Genomic DNA, 25039 nt, shown 5'->3' with positions numbered 1-25039 from the left:
CAAATAAAGAAGAACCATCAAATGGAGTTTTGACGACTGAAGACTATAAGGGCTCTGAAATCACTTTGCATCCAGGCATGTCTCCTAATGGCTATGCCTGAACCTGCCACCTGTGAGGTACCTTCTGCCTCATGGACACATTAGAAATAGACTGGATGGTGGTCATTTGCGAGGAGACCATTTTGGTCCTTGGCAGACATGGGCCCAGAAAGAGATTTGGAAAGTTCTTTAGTTAAATCTCTTTGTAATCTTGTAAAATTTACCAGATAATTCAGCGACAGGAGAACAAAGGTCGCGGAAGTGTACATGCACGCAACAAATTTCAACAAGGCCCTGGACTCCTTGTTAGGGGGATGGACAAAAGAGCTCTGTTTCGCAGGCTCTTTGTTGGTGGTTGCCACCACAACCATGGCATCAACCGGGACTCCCTTGGTCCAGTGTGCCTTGTCCTTGGGGCAAGAGCTACATTTTTGAAAGGATACTTAGAAATTGGCTCCATGGTAACCAGTTCCTTCCATGCTTGTTGAAAAAAAAAGATCTTAGCTCATATGACAAACATCACCAATGGCTCTGGTAAATCTGCCTTACATCCAGGAACCCTATGTATCACAAAAACTGAGTCACATGACCAACAAGTGCAAAAACCACAACTGAGATGTGAGGAGATAGCTGTCCCCAGCATTAAGGTAAAATACTGACTTTACTTCCTTGTTATTTGTGAAAAATGAAAAATAAAAACACAAATGTTACAATATTAAGCAACAGTAATAAACAGTCCAAAACATCAGATGTTAATTCCTCTTCTAAGAAGGTACTGAATAAACAAAGTCAAACTGGCTTAGTCACTGAAACAACTCAGCTTTAATTTAGGAGTACTTCCGTCCACCAATTGGACTTCATCAGACCAACTTTTCATTAACAGCTTTAACACACGGAAAACTGATATATACATAAACAGCACAAAGGATGACAAATCATGGATGACAACCACATACACAGTAATGGAGCTAGCCTACAGCTTAAAGCTAGCCTGATGTAGCACAAGCCAATTTTTTTACAATCCAAACTAAAATAAGAAAAATAAAGAGTACTAATAAATCAAAGTCCACATAAACTAAAGTGCAGAACTAGTAATTAACTCCTAGTCTGTCTCCTGAGCAGAACAAGTTGCGTCACAAAAATCCCTTCATTAAAAGTTATTTAGCACCAAGGTGATGACAAGATCCTAGCACCAGACAAGCAAGGCAAGTATGGACAGCAGTGAAGAGGCATGGCCAGCTTGCCTCTCCCAGGACTGTGCAGGGTTGCACACACACAGGAGCTCAGTAAGTAGGTGTAATTTCCCAGTGAAACCACCTCCTGTGCTTTGGGGGGGGGTGTAGCTGCTTGAAAGGAACAGGTTTATGGTTTCCACGTAAATAAGGGGGTAGCCAGGCATACTCTTTGTACTGTACTGAGTACATTTTTCTGAGTAACACTTAGAAACATTGTGGCTTTTGTAGAACATATTATGTCTGCAAAAGTCTAAATTAATGCTGCCAGCAACAATTACATAGCCTGCTTACAGGCAGGACTGCAAATGTAAAAATATTGTTAATATTATTAGAGGGAAAAGATGAAAATGACACGCACATTTATTAACTGCTTGAGAGAGGGGGCAACATTTTGAGAGATGTATCCATGTTTTTTTAAAAGCCACATGGGATGAGGGGTAGCAAAATAGAGTTTGCAAGTACAAAATATAATTCTTTGGCTACACATGCTTGCATGTAAAAACACATTATAAACACTTACCCAAGCCTCCAAAATAAACACAATTTTTACCATAGAAAATAGTTTAAAGTTAGTTTTACCAACTTTTTGCCAGAAAACTAAAAAAGTAACACTCCCAATTAAAAGTGTACAAAAGTCATGTGACAAAACACTTCCTCCTATCTAAACTTAAGCTTTACAGAATAACAATGTTTCTGTCTTAAAAAGTAAGTGGAAGACTACCCCTCCCCCAAAAAAAACTTAACTGTCCAGCAAATTAACAGTGTTAGCTGATTGTTGATTCTTGAAAGCCTGCACAAGAGCACCCTCGTCTTAGGCAGGAAAGGCTCAGCTCATGCTGACTAACTGTTGGGGTGAGTGGAAGGTGTCCTGAACGCTGGTCAAGTGGTTGCACCCTGTATAGGACACAAACCATACGACTTAGGTTCATAGGTTGATACTAGGCTATCTGCCCTAGGGCATTTACAAGCCTAGCCAGAGTGTGTTTGGCTTTCGCCATCCTTCTTAGATTAGTTGACTGTGCCTCTGTATAGTAGGTCACAGAAGATAGCCCATTTAAGTTTAGTTTACCGTGCCTTTGTCTAGCAGTGACACAGAAGAGATCCCAGAGGTAAATTTATGATCTCCCATCCAAACGTCAAGATTCTTCTTGAAGAGGGTCATTGAGGGGCTCTGTCTGACATGGATTGGGATTTTGTTCCAGAGTGAGGGGAGCCTCTGGGATATGAATCTGTCCCTCCAGCATGTTCTATTTATTTCTGTGCTGAGGTTTAAGTCACTGGAGCGTGTAGTTCTGATGGATTTGGATTTCTTGAGGTGGAGCATGTCCATTAATTCTGGGTTGGACATGGCTTTATACGTCAGGCACAGATCGCCTCTGAGTAGGCGGTAAGCAACTGAGTAGAGCTGGAGTTTCTTTAGCCTAACTGCGTAGGGCATCTGTTTGAGTCCCTTGATCCTCTTGGTGAGGTACTTTTGGGGTCTTTCTAGTTGTAGCAGGTGTCAGGTAAGGTACATCCCAAATGGGGCATTGTATTCAATTATGGGCATGATGAGTGATGAGTAGAGGGATACAATGACCTCTCAATCTAAATGTGAACCCCTTCGTGATAAGGTGGGCTATATAGAATGTCTTTCTAACCACTTTGGCAATGTGATTGTCAAAGGAGAGGTTGCAATCTACTTGGGTCCCCAAATCCCTAATTACTTCTTCCAGTTTAATGGATTACCACCTATGTGGTAATTTGTGGGCACTTTGTTTTTCCCAAAGGGGATGACTATGCACTTTTTGGCATTTAGCTTTAGGCCAAGGCTCTGGCACCAGTTATCTGTCTCTGTGAGACCTTTTTGGAGGATGCTTGTGTCAGCTGGCGAGTCGATTATGGCCCCCAGTTTGCAGTCATCTGCAAACTTTGTCAGCCATAGTCCTCCTGTGTTAGCCTGTACCTCAGAGAAATATATACCGAACAAGAGAGGTCCCAAGACTGAGCCTTGTGGGATGCCACTTGTAACTGGTCTAGAGTCTGACATGGCACCTGCAATTCTGACCATGTGGGTTCTATCCCTAAGCCAGTTTGCAACCCATCTTGTGACATAGGGGTTGATATTTAAGCTGGTGAGATTATTTATGATGCCTGAGTGGGGTATTGTGTCGAAGGCTTTTGCAAGGTCAAGGTAGGCTGTGCGGACTACCTTCCCTTCGTCTATGGCCTTGGTGACTGTTTCAAAGAAATTGACCAGGTTCAAGAGGCAAGATCTGCCCTTAACAAAGCCGAATTGGGTAGGATCTAGTGTTTGGAGGTTCCCAATGTCTTTGTTTATGAGTTCCATGGTGATACACTCCATAGCTTTGCAGACCAGGCTAGTTAGGCTTATAGGGCGATAGTTTCCGGGGTCCGTTGTGGCACCACCTTTATGGAGTGGGACCACTGTTGCTGTACGTCATTCTTTGGGTACATATCCTGTTGTAAGGCTGAGACTGAACAGTGATTTTAAGTGAGGATTCAGTTCTTCTTGGAGCTCATGTAAAATGCAGCCCGGGACACCGTCCGGTCCCACTGATGCTGTGTTTTTTGCTTTGGAGAGGGCAGCTCTCACCTGTGCATCTGTGATGTCAGGGAGGCTACACTCTGTTGGGATAGTCATTTGCTCATTTGGGGGGGGGGGGGAGTTTGCACTGAACCGGTCTGCCAGGATGTTGGCAATGTCTGTGGGCTCAGTGTATTTTTTGTCATTTTGCACTAACTCAGAGCATATCTGGGAGTTTCCACCCAGGTTTCTGACATAACTAAAGAAAGCCTTGTGATTATCTTTAGCGTCTTGTTCAATTTTTCTTCCAAAGCTAGCCTTAGATGATTTTATGAGGGATCGTAGTTTCTTGCTAGTACTGATCAGAGTTGCCTTCCCTTTCAGGGATTTTGCTCCATCATGTAGTAGCTTCCTCCTTCTGTTGTACAGATTATTTATGGCTGGGGTCCACCAGACAGGTCTCCTGCCTTTGGAGGAATGTATCTTGGTTTTATTTGGGATAGCACGATCCATGCATTCCTGTAGGTATCCATAGAATGCATCTGTAAAGGATTCTGCGGTTTGGGCCGTATTTTCCACTGGCCCTGGGGCTTTGAAGGATTCCACCTCAGTTTTGAAAAGTGGGAAGTTTGCTTTTGAGAAGTTTTTGACCGTGGTTTCCTTTGCTGGGGGTGGGGACGGAATATGGATGTCCATAGTGATTAATTTATGGTCAAATCTTACCAATGAGGGGTATACCTCTGGTATGGAACATAGAGTCCCCATGTTGGTGATGATCAGGTCCAATATGTTTTCCCCTCTTGTGGGAGTGGTGACCAGTTGTTCCATATCACTTGAGTTTATAAATTCTAGGAACCGTTGGGCTAGGGTGTTGGGGCTTGAGTAGTGCTCCCAGTCTATGTTTGGGTAGTTAAAGTCACCCAATATAATGGTGTTTGGAGAGACCTTCATATTCTCCAGTGTCTTCGGGAAAGCTGAGTGGGGTTCTTGAGTTTGGGAGGGTGGTCTGTAGCAGGCTACAAACTGGAAGGCAGTTTTGCCCACTGTTAGTTGCACATGGATGGTCTCAGATGCTTCGTGCAGTGCCACTAGCCTGGAGGTTATGGGTGGTTCGGTCCGAGTTTTGGGGCCGAAAAGCATGGTATGAGGTATAGCCTGGTAGTGCTGGGGTGCTCTCGGAAGCCTTGAACCAGGTTTCTGTTACTGCACAGATATTGATATTCTCAATACTGAGGAGAGCCTTGAGTGTGTGCATCTTGAGGTTTAGACTTAAAAAAGCCCTGTAAGAAGCCATCCTTACAAACACCATCATATAAACTTCATAAACATAGTGACTAGACATTAGGGTAGAAACAGACCCCGGAGCTTAGAAAACTGCCAGAATAACAGTTCTGGCACTGAAATATATTTTATTAAGGATATGAAGTCTAAAAATTAAATGACAATCATTTAGTGACTGCAGCAGTTCTCAATGATGTGCCAAACAACCCCCCACAAATTTTACAAGAAACAGACCAAGATTATAAGGCACATTTTTCTCAACTTCTTTGCTCAGGAACTGACAAAGTCAAAAGTAATAGCAATACAAAGGTCTAAAATCAGTGACATTTCAAGTATTACTCTAATTCACTCAGAGGTTAAAAAGACAACAGGTTTTATATCAATATTCTGAACAGTATGTATGAAACTCCAACATCTGGCATTATTTACTTAGTGTAACCCTCTGTGATTTACCAGAAAAATCAAAAATTTTATAAAGGCTGCAGTAAAAATAGAGGCAAAATCAGAGATGATCTGAATAATCATGGATACTTAAGCCCCAAAGTACAATTAAGGGGTTGTAAGAAACAGATGAGAGCTTTCAATAAAAATATATATCTTTTTTTTTTAAGATGACAGCTACAGTAACATGCAGGGCTACTATATTTGCTAAACAACTCATGCAAGGAAAGGTTGTTGCCAGGAATTTAATGTATGTGACGTACACATCTCGGCATCCTGTACAAATGAAGAGGGTCAAGGGAGGAGCATTCAAGTAACCTTGTATTTCCTCGTACTCTGACAACAAACTCCATTCCAACTTGTAGTGCAGCACATATCTGAATGGAGTTTGTCTACAAAGTATAAGGGAATACCTGCTGTGAACTTTATTTATTTTACATTTATTGACTGGGTTTGTCCGACTGAGCCAGTAGCTCTTTTTCAGCGGAGGCCCAGGGAGAAAAGCTCCACAAACTTTCAATTTTTAATTTTGGATTAGAGAGCACAAGGCAGTATGTTGGATTAGAAGCCCTGGGGTCCCTTGGCGCTGTGGACATCCATTTGTTTCGCCCCTATTATAATCTTCAATTGGTTTTAGGTATAGAGTATAGACAGCAGTGAATTGTAGGAGACTCCACATAAAATGGCTCCCTCAGAAGTGCAAGGGTTTTCTCAAAGGAGGCATCCATGGTGTTACCACCTGTTGTCACAGCCTTGAAAAGAAGATGGCAGAGTAAGATGGCAAAGGTCTGTTTTCCTTTTAGATAGCATGTAAAGGGTTTGGTTGCAATGGGGGAGGGTTGATGCCGTAACTATGCCATGTAATCCCTTAGCAAATCACTTGTAAACAAGACCAGCAGAAACTTGGGCAGCCATAAATAGAGTTGATATCCAGCTGCTTGGATATCTGTCTTTCACAATGGAGGCCTTAAGGCTCCTCCTGGACCACTCTTTTGAAAGCCAAAATGCAGGAGGCCTCATCTAAATATGCTCAAAAAGCAGTAGGAATGCCCCGTGGAGATAAATACCCACTGCAAAGTTAGGCTACTGCCTAACCAATGCCCCCCCCCCCCCCCCCGTGAAAGTGTGATGCCCATTGTTTGTGTGTAGAATGTGGCTGAGGGAAGCAGAGATTCCACTACTTGTTGCTGAAGGAGAAATGACAGAGTTGGGGGGATGAACTTCGAGGTGCAGGATTTGGGAGCAGACAAAGCTGTACCTTATAAGGACTAACATCTCAATTCCCTGTAGGACTGGCAGGGTCATAATGGCAATATATTCCCAGTGTACGACAATGTTTAATACTTTTTCAATTTTTTGCTTTGTGGCTTTTTTGTTTCCTTTTGGATTAAAATTCACTGGTGAAAAACTATCCTAGTGGTGGAGAGAGGCAGGAACCCCATGAGCCAGCAATAAGTACTTCTATAAACCAGGAAAGCCCAGAGGTTTCAGACATGATCAAGGAAAACCTTCTTATAAAGCATCTTACAGTGGATCACAGGAAGCAACCATATGGGCTTCCCCTACACAAAAAAGGCAGTGAAGACAGCAATTTATCAGGCGAATTTACCTCCCCAGGCACACTTTTTGGTGATATTTCTAGAGATGTCATGGACCTCAGAAAAAAAAAAATTCCAAACAAATTTGGCATGGCTATATCATAGTCAAACAATAAGTTTAGACCAGTACATTTTTAAAGACTTTCTTAAACTGCTACTGGACTAAAGGCTCCCATGCCTGCATCCACATAACCCATTTATTTCTCTGTGGAGGTGGCAGCCCACAAGCCCATTTTTTTCCCAGCAGAGGTGAGAGTTGGGTATTAGAAAGTGTACAAGTTCTGTGGACTTGTCCTACTCCGACTCAGTCAGCAGTTTGCGAACTCCACAACCGTTGCCCTCAGGAGGTGCATCACACCATCTACACATTCACAACTTCTTGACCAAGCTCCACATGGCTTATACTGCTTGTCCTCCACGCTCAAATGCATTGCCAGAGATTTTTGCTTGGAAATGTTTACATAGATATTTTTATACCCCAAGTAGACTCCAAAGAATTTGTTGGAGGTGTGAAGGGGAAGAAAGAGGTAACTGGGAACATATTTTCAGGAGTGTGGTGAGTTGGCAGACTTCAAGGATTCCCTGCAGGATGCACTGTCAGAGATGCTGGGTTGGCAGACTGGTGTGAGGGAGATGATTTTTCTGAGCTATGATACAGAATCGGAATTGCCTAAACACGGTAAGGCCTTGCTGTGGCTAATTATGGTGTCTGCCAAAAAAGCAACTACTAGAAGATGGAAATCAAAATCTAAATCAAATATACTAGAAGTAGTGAATATAGTAATAGCGATAAAACAACTGGAATAGAGATCTTTAGAAAAGGGTAAGAACAAACTGCATAAAAAAAAATGGGAATTGTGGGAACAATACATACAATGGAGGAATGAGGTTAAAAAGAACGCAGGACTTAAATGAGCTATGTAGTGACTGACTGAAAATAATTGGGCAGATTATAACGATGTATAATGTTTGCAACTGGAAGTGTGTCACAGTATGGTTTATGATGTAAAATGCATGGAAAGTACAGTTGTGTACACTTACCATAAATGTAGATGTTCGAGTGTATTCACTGTTGCAGTCATCACATTTGGGTTATCCTGCCAGGGGTAGCCCTCAGTCAGCCCGAATAACACAGGCTTAGCATTTCTACGTCAGTTGCTGTCGCTCCAAGACTGATGTCAGGCCATCAGTTGTATAAAAACAGGCAGCCAACGCCATTACATCAGTTTTTCATGCCCTGTCAGGAGCCCCCAAATAAGGAGGTACGTTATGGCGTAAGAACACCATCAGCAGAAAGTAAATACCAAAAATTCCCTGTAAGGAGAGAGGAAGAGAGAGAGAGAGACAAGGAGGATGGAGGGAGGGAAATCAGGACTGCAACAGCGATTACACTTGAACAGCTACATTTACGGTAAGTGTACACAACTGTACTATGTTCTTTGTGTTTCACTGTTGCAGTCATCATATTTGGGTTGATTTCCAAACCTGAAGAAAAGGGTGGAGGCAGTCAAGAAGACTGGGGGCTGGCTAGGATGCCCTGCAAGACTGCAGTGGCAAAGCCTGCCCTGGATTTGGAAAAGATAGGCAGGTGGTAATGCTTGGTGAAGGTATTAACAGATGTTCATGTTGCAGCCTCCAGGATGTCCCTGGTGGGGACCCCGCTGAGAAAAGCTGCAGAGGTGGAGGCTGCCCTAGTGGAATGTGTCCTGACCCCCTTTGGGGGGCGGTTTCCCAGGCTGTTTGTACAAGAAATGATGCAGTGTGCTATCCATTTGGAGATTGTTTGTTTGGATATGGCCTAGTCCTCTGCCCCTGCTGCGAAGCCGACAAGCAAACTGATCAGTTTTCTAAAAGATTTAGTCCTGTCCAGACAGGATCTGAGCTGTCTGTGCACATCTAGAGAGTGCAGAATCCTTTCCCCCTTGTTTTGTGGGTTAGGGAAAAATGTGGGCAAATGAATGGATTGTTTGAGAGCCACACTGGACACCACTTTAAGCATGAAGGATGGGTTAGCCTGAGGGAGACCCTTGTCAGCATGGAAAATGATGAAAGGCTCTACAGCCATGAGTGCCTGTAGCTCTGATACTCTTCTAGCTAAAGTGATGGCCAGAAGCAAGGCTGTCTTCCAAGAGAGGAATTTTAACTCTGCTGAAGCCGCAGGTTCAAAGGGAGACAGGGTGAGCTTTTCCAATACAAAGTTAAGGTCCCAAGCTGGGGTAGGAGCTCTTCTGGGTGGCCTTAAGTTGTCAGGCCCTCTTAGGAACCGTTTGATGAGAGGGGGTGAGAAGAGAGTTAAGCTCTGTGCTGTAATGAGCGGAGATGGCAGAGCCATGAATTTTAATAGAAGAAAAGGATAGACCCCTGTGTAAGGTCTGCTAGGTAATCCAGGATGAGAGGTAGGGAGGGGTTGTGCTGTTCTGTCTCCCTTAGCCTGGATCCGGGTGCAAAACCTTTTCCACTTGTCAGCATAAGATTTTCTAGTGCTGGGGCGTCTGGCCTCACGTACAACATCTAGGACTTGTTTGCTTAGGCTGGCAGTTTGAGGAGAGGTCAGGGAATAAGCTAGGCTGCCAGTTTGAGGGTCTGCAATTGGGGATGCATGAATTCTCCATTCCTCTGGGTCAGGAGTGTTGGGATCAGAGGTAGGTGCCATGGTGGCAGGGGTGACAGGCTGCGCAGCTGTGGGTACCAGTGCTGGCATGGCCAGTCTGGGGCAATCAGGATTGTCCTTGTTTTTTTCCTCTCTTATTTTTAGCAGTACCCTTGAAATAAGTGGTAGAGGGGGAAATGCGCAGACCAAGAGGTTTACCCACTGAAAAGATAGAGCATCCACTTTTCAGGCCTTGCTGTGAGGTTCTCTGGTGCAGAATTTGCTGAGCTGATGATTGGAGTGGGAGGCAAAGAGGTCCACCTTTGGGGTGCCCCATTTCTGGGTTACAAGGGTGAAGGTTCTGTGATCTAGCTGCCACTCATGTGGGTCTAGCAGGTTTCTGCTTAAGTTGTCTGCTAGAGAGTTTAGGGAGCCTGGCAGGAATTGTGCTAGCAGGTGTAGTTGCATGGCTGAGGCCGTGTGCCAAAGGGTCATGGCGAGCCTGCAGTGAGGCTAAGAGTGAGTCTCTCCCTGCTTGCTGACACACCACATGACTGTGGTGTTGTCTGTTTTGATCAGTAGCAGCCCCGGGGAGAACAGGGGTCTGAAAGCTGTCAGGGCATGCTGAACAGCTAGTATCTCTTTTTGGTTGACGTGCAGATGTATTTGATTTGGCTCCAATGGCCCTGAATGCACCTACCATCCAGGTGTGCACCCCAGGCATAGTCTGAGGGTCTGGGTGGTGTGGGGTTTTGAGAAGGGAAGTCCTTTGTGGTTGGCATGCTGCTGCCCACCAAAGAAAATCTTTCCTTAGACAAGGTTACTTGACTTGCAGAATGCATTAACTCTTGACCAACATGCCAACATGGCATCAACGGGGACTCCCTTTGTAAGAAAGGACTTGTATCCCGAGGGGAGGTGATAAATTTGTTGGGCTTCTGAGGGACTGGTTCCATGGAATCAGGAGACTTCCATGCCTTTCGAGCGATCAAGTCCATTAATTCGTCAAAAGGCGGAGTAACCCAGGAGGTGGAAGGTTGAGACCAAAAGGCCTTCAGGAGCACAGGCTGATCCTCAGTAGGGGTAAGGGACTGCCAGTCACCCCTCTGCTTAAGTATTTCTAGGATGTCTGCAAATGAGACATCTTCTGAGGGGGACCGTGGGGACCCTTCTGATTCCTCTAAGTCGGTGTCTGATGGCAAGGATTCCCGAGGGGAATCTAAGTGCCTCCTCTTGCAAAGTCTCTTCCTAGGGACTTCATCAGTGAGGGCCATCTGGTGAAGTCTCCGTAGAGCAGGGGTCAGCTGATGGGGTTACCTGAGGCTCTGGGTCTTGACGCTTGGTAGGAACCTGTGATGTAGAGACAGAACGGGGCCCTTAGGGGAGGAAGAGGAAGGACCTGAAGAGGTAAAAAAGTCTTAGCAGACATGACCTTCCTCATGGCATTGAAGGGCACTGGTGTCTCGGTCCAAGGAGTCTGCCGGTTCCGAAGAAGACAGCAGTCACCTTGGGGCCAAGACCACGGACTTCGAACCAGAGGACAGAGCTGAGCTCAACTGCACCGAGGCCCAGAGAGGAAGAGTCAGAACTGAAGCTTCAGTTCGACTCCCCAGACCCAGCGAGAGAGTGTCGGCTCCGAGACACTTCGATCGGAACCGAAGATGTCAAGGTCGACGGGGCCAAAGGCACCGGAATAGGCCTTGGCTCCGAGGGTTCCACAACTATCAGGTCCTCACCTTCCGGCTCTGAAGGCTCGACTGGTCTCGGAGGAGGAGCAGAAACCGTGATAGGGGGGTTAGATGAAGCCGAAAGCAATTTGGCCAAGGCCGGGTTCTCCAAGAGTCTCTGCATCACACGGTCCACATCGACATCCAAGAGGGTCCTGGAAGAATGGGTCAAAGGAGCCGAAGAATCCACTGACCAAAGGATCGGAGACTTTAAAACCTCCAGTACTGGTTCCAAACTCGGGACTTGGCTACGAGGCAAAGGTTCGGTGCTCGGCTCTGAGGGCTGAGGAGCCGGAGACCGAATCTTCCCCGAGGTGCTCGAAGCCGATGACTTGGGCTCCGATGACACCTTGGAAGACTTCGACCCCGTAGAAGATTTAGAGGTCTGTTCAGACTTATCTAAAGCCTCTAGGAAGTCGGACTTTGAGGCCTCTATCGATAAGCTTTCTATGCCTTTCCAGCATTAACTCTGCCACTAAAAAAGTGGCAGATGGAACAGTCCTCTTGTAGGTGTAAAGGCCCTAAACAATAAACACATGAGGTGTGATGATCAGTGATGGACATCTGTCCACAGCCACACTGCTTGAACCCTGATCTCTGTTTTTCTGACATGTTTAAAAAAATGAGAAAACAGCACAATTGCGAAGGTTCAGATCCCTGAACTTTACAAATATTAAGAATACTAGCAATCACACAAAATGTTCAGATCCCTGAACACTCACTAACTCTACTTTGTAGCTATTAAGAAAACTAAGAATCACAAAAAAAAAAAAAAAACGTTCAGATCCCTGAACACTCCATCTATTTCACAAAAAAAACAACAGACAGAATCACTGACAGAGCCCTGTCAAAAACTCAACTAAAGAAACGGCCAAAGGCCTAGGAGCAACCGCTCCTAAGAAAACACACAAAGCACACGCTAAGTTTCTCAAAAAAAAAAACACAAACAAGTAATATTTAGACAACTACACTTATATATATATATATATACCAAACTGTCACAGTTATAGAACATTTTCTGTCAAAAGACAAGAAAAGAAGGGTACTGGCCCAAGCTTCTTTGAAGAAAGTACAGTTTTGTACCTACCATAAATGTAGATGTCCGATAGGTATGCAACTGCAGTCCTGACATATGGGTTGTCCTGCCTCAGGCAGCCCTTCGGTCAGCCGGATTCCAAAGTCTGGGTCCGGCGTCGGCTGATGTCGCCCTTTCCCCGACGTCAGAGCGCCTGGGGTATAAAAACGTCAGCCGACGCCATCTTCTTCAGTGTTTCTTGCCCCAAATGCCAGGTGCCCTCTAAGGAAGGCTAAATTTTGAAAAATAGAGAAAAAATTCCAGACAAGTACAACAGCATAAAAACAAATACACCATAAAAGATTACCCCAGGTAGCTAAAATGAGGGGTAGAAACCCAAAATTATACCACAGAGGGGTAGGTGGGAGGGAAAATCTGACTGCAATTGCATACCTATCGGACATCTACATTTACGGTAGGTACAAAACTGTACTATGTCCTTCAAGGATGCAACTGCAGTCCTGACATATGGGTTGAATACCATAGCCAACCTGGGGGTGGTAGGAACTAAGACAAAGATGGTGTAGCTAAAATGCCCTGCAGGACTGCAGAGGCAAATCCTGCTCTGGACCTGGAGTATAAAGGCAGGTTGTAATGTTTGGAAAATGTATGCACGGAGCTTCATGTAGCAGATTCTAAAATGTCATTTGTTGCCACTCCTCTTAAAAAGGCTGTGGAGGTGGCTGTAGCTCTGGTGTAATGTGGCCTGATGTCAGCTGGCACAGTTTTTCCATGAAAAGAGTAGCAGAATCGAATGCAATTTCCAATCCATTTAGAAATTGTCTGTTTGGAAATTGCTTTTCCCTGCAATCCAGCAGCGAAAGCTACAAAAAGCTGGTCAGATTTTCTGAAAGACTTTGTTCTGTCCAAGTAGTAGCGCAACTGTCTGTGTATGTCCAAGGTGTGCAGAAGTCTCTCTCCTTTATTTTGAGGATTGGGAAAGAAGGTAGGCAGGTGAATAGCTTGATTCAGGGACACCCTGGATACCACCTTTGGCATGAATGACGGATTGGTTCTCAAAGAAACTCTGTCCTGGTGAAAAATGAGAAATGGTTGTATTGCCATAAGGGCCTGTAGCTCAGAGACTCTTCTTGCTGAGGTTACTGCCAGAAGGAAGGCTGTCTTCCAAGACAGAAATTGCAACTCTGAAGATGCTGCTGGTTCAAAGGGAGGAAGAGTTAATTTTTCCAGCATGAAGTGGAGGTCCCATGCAGGCACTGGTAGTTTCCTTGGAGGGTTGATGTTCTTTATACCTCTTAGAAACTGTCTTAGCAATGGGTGAGAAAATACAGGCGGATCAGTGTTATATTTGGCAGACATTGCTGAAGCATGTATTTTTATGGAAGAATATGAAAGGCCATTGTGGAGCATTTCAGTGAAGTATTTCAGGATCTGTGGAATGCTCACCACTGATGGGTCTTGACCCTTTTTGCTGTTCCAGACAAGAAATCTCTTCCATTTTGATGAGTATGTTTTTCTAGTGGAAGGTCTGCGCGCCTCCAGGATGATATCTTTTACCCTTTTGGAAAGTGTATCCTGAGTAATAGTCATGGAATCTTCCAAGCTGCCAGCTTCAATGTTTTCAAGCTGGGGTGTAGTGTCCTGTAATTGTGCTGTGTCAGAAGAAGTGGCCATTGAGGAAGGAGCCACGGATTGGTGTGTGTGTCAAGCTCCGTAGTAGTGGGTACCAGTGCTGTCTTGGCCAGTCTAGAGCTATCAGTATGACTTTCAGTTGCTCTGTCTTGATCTTTAGTAACACCTTGGTCATCAAAGGAAGAGGTGGGAAGGCATATAGTGTGTTAGAGAGTTCCAACTGAAGGAGAGAGCGTCCACCTTCCATGCTTGAGGATGGTATGTCCTTGTGCAAAACTTTTTCAGATGGTGATTGAAGTGGGAGGCAAAAAGATCTATATCCGGCCTTCCCCATGCTTGAGCTATTTGTAAGAAAATGTCTGGACTGCAACATCCATTCGTGTGGATCCATGATGTTTCTGCTTAGGCTGTCCGCCAGAACATTGTCCTTCCCTGGTACAAACTGGGATTGTAGCTCTATTTTCAATTGTAGGGAAATATCCCAGAGATTCATTGCCAGTCTGCAAAGAGGGTAGGAATGGGTACCTCCTTGCTTGTTTATGTACCACATAACTGTGGTATTGTCTGTCTTTATTAGTAGATGGCCCTGATGCATGAACTTTTCGAAGGCCTTGATTACATGTATCACTGCCAGCATTTCTTTTTGGTTGATATGCAGGTGCTTTTCTTTTTGTGTCCATTGTCCTTGAATGCATCTGCCCTCCATGTGCACCCCCCCATCCATGGTCTGAGGTGTCTGTTGTTATGGTTTGACTTGTATGAGGCTCCTTTGTTTATCTGGCTTGCTTGAGCCCACCACAGAAATTCCTTTTGAAGGCATGGAATGAGTGGGATCAATGTTTCCAGGCTGTGGCTGTGCTGAGACCATAGACTTTTTAGATACCATTGTAGTTTCCTCATATGCAGCCTTGCATGTGGAATCAGAAGAATGCAAGATGCCATGAAACCCAGGGCCTGCAGGATTTTCCTTGCAGTCATCTGGGTGCGTGTTGCCAATCTTCTGAAGTATTCTGGTAATTGTTTTTTTTTTTCTTTTGTCAGAAACGCCATCTGGGTGTTTGTGTCCTGTGTGGCACCCAGGAAAGGTATTTGTTGGGATGGTACGAGACTTGATTTCTGAATATTGACTGTGTATCCCAAGGCCTGCAGTAGGTGAATGACATAGTCCATGTTTTTTAACAAGGCTTGTTGGCTGTCCGCTTGTATAAGGCAGTCGTCCAGGTAAGGGTATATTTGTATCCCCTGAAGTCTGCAATGTGCAATTACTGATGCCAGGCATTTTGTGAACACTCTGGGCGCAGTAGATAAGCCAAAGGGCAATGCTGAGAATTGATAATGCTCTGAGCCTGCAAGAAATCGGAGGTATCTTCTGCAACTTTGTCTGATTGGGACATGCAGGTATGCCTCCTTGAGGTCCAGAGTTACCAGCCAAGACCCCTTGCCCAGCATGGGAAGGAGTTGCTGTAAAGTCAGCATTTTGAATTTTGGCACAATAAGGTAAGTATTCAGTGCGGACAAGTCCAGAATGGGTCTTTATTGGTTTTCTTTTCTTGGAACAAGGAACAGTCTTGAATAAAATCCTTGTCCTTGTTCTGCAGAAGGAACCTTTTCTATTGCTCTTATTTGAAGTAGGTTTGTTATTTGTTTGAGTGCCTCTGCCCTTTGATTTGGTGGCAGGTTTGGCCTGCCATGTCTTGTTGGCAGTGTATGAAAATGGAATCTGTATCCTTTGTCTATTATCTCCAGTATCCATTTGTCCTTTGTAATATTGTGCCAATTTTGTGAGAATAAAGATAATTTTCCGCCCAAAGGTGTTTCTAATTGAGCCCTGGATGGCGGAGTCAAAGTCAAGTCATTGAGATTGTCCTGGCGGAGCAGTGGAAGGTCCTGCCCCACCTCTCTGGTTCGGAGGCTGCCATTGACGTCCTCTGTAGGAGCCTCGAGTTTGCCCTCTACCTCTGCCACGTCTGTTTTTGCCTCTTTGAAATTTGTCTGTGTCAGGAAAGGACCAATGCTTAGAAGGCCAAATTCCTGCTGAATCTTGGAGGCTGTACCTGGAGGGAATCTTTGACTGTTTGCACTGATTTTGCCTTTTCCTCTATTTTCTTTAAAACCTCTTGTGCAGTAGCACCAAATAGCTTATGTTTCTCTAGTGGTGCGTCCAAAAGCTTAATTTTCACATGGTCTGGCAATGTTTGTTCCTTTAACCAAGCATGCCTGTGTATGACCGCACCTGTCATTGCTGCTCTACATGAAGCTTCCAATGCATCATATCCACACTGAAGGAAATGGCTGCTAACCTGCTTAGTATTATGAACCAATTCCTGTAACCCCTTTCTATCTAATGGTTCAGGGGAAGCCAGTTTCTTTTGCAAGTCATCCAACATGTATTCCTGATACTGAATCATATGAAATTGACAATTTAATGCTCGCATAGAAAGGGTGGAAGATGTATATACTTTCTTGCCCCACCTTTCTAAAGCCCTAGAATCTCTTTCCGAAGGGAGTGGGTTCTTAGCAGTAGTGGAGGAAACCCCTTTAGGCCCCTGAGAAATAGTTTCAGGGTCAGCAGTATGGCCCTTGTACAGAAATTGATGTGTGTCTGGGACCCTGTAGTACCTGTCTGGCTTGACAGGAGCAGGGGGAGGGAGTCAGGGGAAACACTAGATTCTAAGTACACATCATCTAAAACATTTAAAACTGGAGGAATAGCTAAGGGTCTATGCTGAGGTAGCTTTAAAAATTCCCTTAACCTTTTCCTAGAATCTGAGTATTCTTGGCCTTGCCATTTGAAGTGTTCCCTCATGGAATGAAGCGTTTCCCCAAAGGAAAACTCCTCAGGAGGAGAAGCAGTGGGAATAGATTCCTCCGCATCAGAATCCTCGTAGGCCGGGAAGGCCTCTTCCTGGTAGTCTGAATGTGCAGAATCACCTGAGGCCTCATCGGAGGACTGGGAATCTACCTGCTCAACCCTAGGCCTCTTGTCAGAAGGCGGCTGAGAGCCTCTATCTGGATGAGGCTGTGAACCCCTAATTAAAGAGATAAGGTCCTCAGCTAAACTTAAAATTTGAGAACCAGAAGTGGATCCCAAAGAAACAGATCTTGGAGGGAGAGACTTAGCCTGTTTGGCAGCCTTAGCATGTGTGTAGGCCTTAATGGACATACACACTGGAGGCCTGGCAGCCCCACGTGCTGGAGTAGTCTTATCCACTGAAATGGTGTCAGAAATATCCTGGGCTACGGTCTCAGAGGGGAGAACAGGAACCGGCACTGAGCTGGTACCGAAGTAACCGGTGGAGCGGTGTCGTCGGTCTGTAGTGGTTGTGAAACCGGCTCAGAAGAGACCGAGACACTCGCGGTAGGCCTAAGCGTGGTGTCAGCCGAGACCGCGGACGTCGGTCCTTATCCTTCCGTTTTTTAGATAAATGTGCTGTCGGAAGCTCCGACGGCATGATATAACAGAAATCTTCCCCAAAATAATCCTGTGCAAACTCTGACAGACTCCTAAGAGTGTGTTTATTGAAAGAGGCACAAGCCGCACAGGCCGAGACGTTGTGTTCTGGGCCTAGGCAGGGAAAGCAGTAAGAGTGGAAATCCTTATGAGGTATTTGTTTCCCACAAGTTAAACAATTATTAACTTTTTCACTTTTATCTGACATCGGCTGAGGCAAGAAAAGGTCAACGGGGTACTTAGCTTTTTTGAAGACTTCAGTAGCTGAAAACACAGGAGCTGGTCGACCGGCACTTGCGAACTGCTTCTGCTTCGGGCGCCACGCGGCAAGAAAGACTGAAGATGGCGTCGGCTGACGTTTTTATACCCCAGACGCTCTGACATCGGGGAAAGGGTGACATCAGCCGACGCCGGGCCCAGACATTGGAATCCGGCCGACCGAAGGGCTGCCTGAGGCAAGACAACCCATATGTCAGGACTGCAGTTGCATCCTTGAAGGACATCGTGAGATCTGTTGCAGCAGCAAACTAGATCTGGTGTTTGGCAGCAGAGCATCATGGGATAGGGACTGTGTCTCGAGCTTCTCAAGATCTAGAGCTTGGAAAGTGGCCAACTCGGAGCTGATGGATCGGCTCCGAACCCATGTGTAAGAACAAACGGCGAGATTGTACAATTTCACGTAACATGTTTCAAGTACCTCTCTCTGTTTCATCACACCTCCTGCTTCTAGACTTTGTCACATACTTGGGAGCCATACAGATGTCCTCCATTGTTCATTTGTAAACTGGCTTTCCAGTCTCTTGCATCAGTCTTTTCTAATCTGGCTGGTTCTTACAGTTATCATCTAGTGCTTTACATGCCCTAATAATTATCCCTTTTTTAACAGAAGCTTCTATTCTAGACTTGCTAAAAACACTACCAGAGCTGTTCCTTCACTTAGCACTCCCCTATCACAGGCCTAAAGCAGATGCCTTAAGCTGACCATCTAAAGAAACTCCAGCTGTACTCTGTCACATATCGCCTACTCAGAAGGTGATCTCTGCCTAACATACAAGGCCATGTCAAACCCAGAATTGTTGGACATGCTACACTTAAAGAAATCCCAATCCCTCCGAGCCACACACTCCAGGGATCTTAACCTTGTCATCACGATGAATAGAACATGAGACAGAATAGTTGTAAAATCTTACCATAACCATAGATGTCCTGTGTTCTCACAATAATCTGTGTTGCAGTATTCTTAACATATGGGTAGTCTTCTGCCCAATGACCCAACATCTGGCAAGTATACAACAGCTTTTAGCTACTGCAAGTATGTGGGACAACGTACATATGTTCTGACGTCAGCCATACAAGGATGCCCGCACGTACAATCCTCAGAACTAAAATGCCCCATGAGGAACACCACAGCTAAGGAATAAGAAGCCATCCAAGGAAGGAAGGAACAAGATGCGGGGGGGGGGGGGCGGAAGGGACAGAATACTGCAACACAGAAGAAAAGGACATCTACGGTTATGGTAAGATTTTACACAACTATTCTATGTCCTTCTGTTCAGTGTTGCAGTACTCTTAACATATGGGAGAATACCAAAGCTCAGCAGGAACCTTGGGAGGTGGAAGGAGCAGATGAACTATACACTGTAGAATTTTCAAAAAAAAAAGCCACGGAGAATGGCTCTAGCAAACCCTGCTCTAGATCTAGAAGTGGTATCTAACTTGTAATGTTTAGTGAAGGTGTGCACATAAGACCAAGTAGCAGCCTCCAGAATAGAATTCATGTCCAGGCTTTTAAAGAAAGCACCTGAGGAAGCATAGATCTCATGGAATGAGCTTTAACAGATGCAACCAGACGTACCATGAAAATTATAACAAAACACAATAGCACTGGAAACCCAAGAAGAAACTGTCTGTTTAGAAACAGGTAAACCCAGAATCCTGGGATGGAAAGACACACGACACACACAGCTTATCTGATTTCCTGACAGCTTTAGTTTTACCTAGGCAGAATCTAAGTTGCCTATGTATGTCCAAAGTATGCAGAATCCTTTCACTGGAGGATTGAAGAGAAGGAAAAAAGGTGGGCAGTTGAATAGATTAAGAGGCACCTCACTCACCACCTTAGGCATAAAAGGAGATTTGGTTCCCAAGGAAACTCTGTCTTTGTGGAAAACCAAGAAAGGAGGGGATGCCATCAAAGCCTGAATCTACAAAACCCTCCTGGTAGAGGTCAAGGCTACCAGAAGCACTGTCTTCCAAGTACAAAACTTTAAAGAAGCAGAAGGTGCAGGCTCAAAAGGGGCCACAGTTAGCTTCGCTAAGACATACTTCAGATCCCAAAGAGGTGGAACTGTTTTTCTGGGAGGTTTAATATGTACGATGCCTTTGAGAAAAAGCTTTACCTCCAATCTTGATGCTAAAAGTGGACATAATGGCAGACAAGCAGAAATAATAGAACAGTGAACTTTCACCGAGGAGTATAACAAGCCACTGTTAAGTAATTCACAGAAGTAAGAAAGAACTACTGGAATGTCCACATAAAATGGGTCTATATTTCTAGAAAGGCACCATATGGAAAATCTCAATTTGGAAATGTAAGATTTTCTAGTACTGGGTTTCCTTGCCTACTGTAAAACCTGAAGCACATCATGTGAAAAAAGGTGCCTGAAGGGAATCAAAATTGATCACCCACAGGGTCATTTGCAAGGTTGACAGATGCGGCTGAAGCAAGGATCCCTTGTCTTGTGTGAGCAGGTCCATGCGGTGAGGTAACTTGCGATGATGTCTCTTGGTAAATGCAGAAGAGGGATCCAATGCTGTCTTGGCTAAAAGGGAGTCACCAGCAAGATTTTTTGGCTGGTCCTGCTGAATTTTCAGCTGAACTTTCTGAATGAGATAAGGGGGGAATGCATAAAGAAACATCCGCTTCCATGAAAAGGACAGGGCATCCGCCTTCCAAGCCAGAGGATGTGGGAGTCATGCACAAAAAAGAGGATGTTGTCTATTCAAAGGGGAGGCAAACAGATCCAGATGAGGGGTAGCCCACCAGTGGACCAAGTCCAGAAACACATCCCTATGAAGCATCCATTTGTGGGACTGCATCATGGACCTGCTTAAGGTATCTGCCACAATGTTCTGAGCAGATGGAATGTAAACTGCAGGAAGAGTCACCTTGTACTGAACTGCCAATTCCCATGCCCTGAGAACTAACCTACAAAGAATGCCCCCACAGTTTTTTTTTTTTTATGTACCAGAGAACAGTGGTGTTTGTCTGTAAATATTTCTAGAGGACCTGGTTTAAAGAGAGGATGAAAAGCCTGCAAAGCCGGAATCAGAGCCCTCATTTCCCTGATGTTAATGTGCTCCCTCCTTTCAGACAGACATCAAAGGCCCTGCACCTTTCTGGAAGCAAACGTTGCCCCCCAGCCTGTGTCTGAGGCATCTGTGGATAGATGTTCAGAAGACTGGGGCTGAAGAAGAAGAAAACCTGGATTCAAAGTAAGCTGGTGAATCCACCAGAGAAGCTCTTCTTTTAAGCAGGGAAGAAGAGGAAACAGAAAGTACAGTTGTGTACCTACCATAAATGTAGATGTTCAAGTGTATTCACTGTTGCAGTCATTACACTAGGGTTATCCAGCTGGCAGGTTACCCGCAGTCGGCCTGAATTCCAAAGTCCTGGTCCGGCGTCGGTTGCTGTCGCCTCTTCCCTGACATCACTGCGCCAGGGGTATATAAGATGCAGCTGACGCAATTTTCTTCAGTTTTTCTTGCCCCAGATGTCAGGTGCCCCCAAAAGGGTAGGCTAAAAATGATGCAAATAAAAATGCATGCACTAACATAAGCATTACCTTCATCTACAAGCAAATACACCACATAGGTTGTATAGGATAGAGAAGAACAGATAAGTCCCAGCAATGTAAGGGGGATGGAGGGAGGGTAACCTGCACTACAACAGTGAATACACTCAAACATCTACATTTATGGTAGGTACACAATTGCACTATGTTCATCGTATTTCACTGTTGCAGTCATTACACTTGGGTTGAATCCCAAAGCTGAGGTAGGGCGGCTGGGTCTAAATAGGATTAGGAGTGGCTATGAGGCCCTGCAGAACTGCAGTGGCAAAGCCTGCTCTGGATTTAAAGTAAAGAAGTAAGTGATAATGCTTGTTAAAAGTGTGCACTGAACTCCAAGTTGCAGCCTCCAAAATTTCCTTGGTTGGTACTCCTCTGAGAAAGGCTGCTGAAGTGGCTGCTGCCCTGGTAGAATGTGGCCTAATATTCTTAGGCACTGACTTGCCATGCTGTGCATAGCAGAAACAAATGCAGTGTCCTATCCATTTTGAAATAGTCTGCTTTGAGATAGCCTTTCCTTGTGATCCTGCAGCATATACTACTAACAGTTGCTCAGTTTTTCTGAAAGCTTTTGTTTTGTCCAAGTAGAAGCATAGCTGCCTGTGTATGTCCAAAGAGTGCAGGAGTCTTTCCCCTTTATTCTGGGGATTTGGATAAAATGTTGGCAAATGAATGGTTTGGTTAAGAGCCACACTAGATGCTACCTTTGGCATAAATGTTGGGTTTGCCCCTAGAGAAACCCTGTCCGGATGAAAAATGATAAAAGGTTCCACTGCCATTAATGCCTGTAACTCTGAGACTCTTCTTGCTGAAGTTATTGCTAGGAGCAGAGCAGTTTTCCATGATAAAAATTTTATATTAGCTGTATTGGCTGGCTCAAAAGGAGGCAGTGTGAGCTTTTCCAAGACAAAGTTGAGGTCCCATGTAGGTATCGGTACTCTCCTTGGGGGTCTTATGTTTTTTGCCCCTCTGAGGTACTGTCTTAGCAGTGGATGTGAGAAAACAGGAGGTTCCGTATTGTAATGAGCTGAAATGGCAGAGGCATGGATCTTAATTGATGAGAAAGATAGGCCTTTGTCTAGCATCTCAGTTAAGTATTGTAAAATCTGAGAAATATTTGGAACAAGTGGTTCAAGTCCTAGTGCCTGGTTCCAAGCACAGAATCTCTTCCATTTTTCTGCATAAGATTTCCAGGTGCTGGGCCTCCTGGCTTCCAAAATGACATCCATAACAGCTTTAGAGAGAGGTGTGTTCTGAGTGGCTATTTTATTTGCCATGCCGCCAGATTTAAGGTCCTGAGTTGGCTGTGCAGGATCTGATTGTTTTGTTGAGTCAGAAGATGAGGAATTTGAGGTAAAGTCCAGGCTGGGCCTTGAGACAAGCTCTTTAGGATTGGGTACCAGTGCTGGCGTGGCCTGTCTAGGGCAATCAGAATCATTTTTGGCTTCTCTTGTCTGACTTTTAGGAGTACTTTGGGAAGGAGAGGCAGTGGTGGAAAGGCATAAACTGTCAGGGTTTTCTAGCTGAACGATAGAGCATCCACTTTCCATGCTTGCTTGTGATAAGTCCTTGTGTAGAATCGCTGAAGTTGGCAGTTGTGAGGGGAGGCAAATAGATTTATGTCTGGGCATCCCCATTTCCTTGTTATCATGCTGAAGACCTATGGATCTAGTTTCCACTCGTGAGGGTCCATGAGGTTTCTGCTTAGTTTGTCTGCCAAAGTATTTTTCTTTCCTGGCAGGAATTGTGCCTGCAGATGTACTTGGTAGGTCAGTGCTGTGTTCCACAAAGTCATGGCTTGTCTGCAGAGGGGGTAGGAATGAGTGCCCCCTTGCTTGTTTATGTACCACATAACTGTAGTATTGTCCATCTTTAGCAATAGTTGTCCTGGCTGTAGTAGATCTTTGAAGGCCGTCAGGGCATTCTGTACAGCTAGCATCTCGTTTTGATTGATATGAAGATGCATTTGGTCTGCGGGCCATGTTCCCTGATTACATTTTCCTGCCATGTGTGCCCCCCAGGCATAATCCGATGCATCTGTTGTTAGTGTCTGCCTGGCTGTGGGTGAAGTGAAAGGCTGTCCCTTGTTGTGGTGACAGGCCAGGGCTCACCATCGAAACTCCTGTTGCAGGCAGGGAATAAGAGTTATTATTGTTTCCAGGCTGTGGCAATGTTGAGTCCAAACACTTTTTAGATACCATTGTAATTTCCTCATATGCAGTCTTGCATATGGAATTAGTAGGATGCAGGATGCCATGAAACCCAAAGCCTGCAGAATTTTTCTTGCAGGTAGCTGGGTCTTTGTTGCCATCATCTGAAAGTAATGAGTCAGTTGCCTTTGCTTGTCTGGCATGAGATAAGCCATCTGGGCAGTTGTATTTAAGCTTGCATCCAGGAATATTATCTCTTGAGAGGGCACTAGTTTTGATTTCTTTTCGTATACTGTGTACCTTAGGCAAATTAGTAATCTTTTTACAAATGCCAGATGCTTTAGAAGAATGTCCTTGCTCTCTGCTTGAATAAGGCAGTCGTGCAAGTTGGGATATATTTGGATTCCTTTTTGTCTGCAAAAAGCAATTACTGGTGCCAGGCATTTTGTGAAGACCCTGGACGCAGTAGATAAGCCAAAGGGCAGTACAGAGAATTGGTAATGCATTGAACCAGCTATAAATCTGAGGTATCTTCTACAAGTTTGTCTGATTGGGACATGCAGGTATGCCTCTTTGAGGTCCAAGGTAACTAGCCAAGCCTTCTTGCCCAGCATGGGTAGAAGTTGCTGTAGTGTCAACATTTTGAATTTTGGAACGTCCAGGAAAATATTTAAAGTAGACAGATCCAGTATTGGTCTCCAAGCGTTGTCCTTTCTGGGTACCAAGAAAAGTCTTGAGTAAACTCCTTGCCCCTGGTCTTCCTGTGGTACTTTTTGAATAGCCCTCATGTCCATGAGAGCAGAAATTTGTCTTTGTGCCTCTGCCCATTGACTGTGTGGCAGGTCTGGCATACCTTTTGGTCTTGGTAGGGTGTGAAAGTGGAACCTTTAACCCTGAGAAACAATATTTAGTACCAATTTGTCCTGGGTTATCATGTGCCAATTTTGTGAGAAAAGTGCTAGTTTTCCCCCTAAGGGTGCTTCCAAAAGGTAAGTGCTTGGCATAGGTAGAGGAAAGTCATTGGGACTGTTCCCTATAAGGTTGTGATTTGTCTTCTCTGCCTTTGGGGGCTGAAGCACCCCACTGTTTAGGTCTGTATGAGCCTTGGGGCTGAGATCTGCCTCTTGGGCATCTTATCTGCCTCTTTGTGGCCTGTCTGACATTGGAAAGGACCAATTTTTTGAAGGCCAGTTCCTGCTAAATCTGGGTGGCTGAACCTGTAAGAAATCCTTTACTGTCTACATTGATTTTGCTTTATTCTCCATTTTCTTTAACACCTCTTCTGCCTTAACACCAAACAAAGGATCATGCTGTAATGGGGCATCCAATAATTTTGCTTTAACATGGTCAGGTAAACTTTGTTCTTTTAACCAAGCATGCCTTCGAATGACAGAACCTGTAACTGCGGCTCTGCAGGAAGCCTCTAATGAATCAAAACCACATTGCAAAGTATGCTTTCCCACTTGTTCAGCTGCATGCAA

At 44.8% G+C, this 25039-nt stretch overlaps 1 protein-coding gene across 1 annotated transcript in view; it reads right to left on the bottom strand.

Moving 5' to 3' along the window:
• The window catches only part of APBB1 (amyloid beta precursor protein binding family B member 1), a gene marked incomplete in the record, with an annotated part of 1507904 nt that overhangs the window by 469743 nt on the left and 1013122 nt on the right, over window positions 1-25039 (bottom strand). The window contains 1 exon segment of the mRNA XM_044073035.1: window positions 18255-18260. Coding sequence (XP_043928970.1) covers window positions 18255-18260 — 6 coding nt within the window.

Source organism: Protopterus annectens, chromosome 5.part1 (genome assembly GCF_019279795.1).
Source record: "Protopterus annectens isolate FY-2018-M chromosome 5.part1, PAN1.0, whole genome shotgun sequence".
In the NCBI taxonomy this organism is placed as follows: domain Eukaryota; kingdom Metazoa; phylum Chordata; order Ceratodontiformes; family Protopteridae; genus Protopterus; species Protopterus annectens.
The sequence above is the reverse complement of the archived record's forward strand: the minus strand, read 5'-3'. Positions and strand labels throughout refer to the sequence as shown.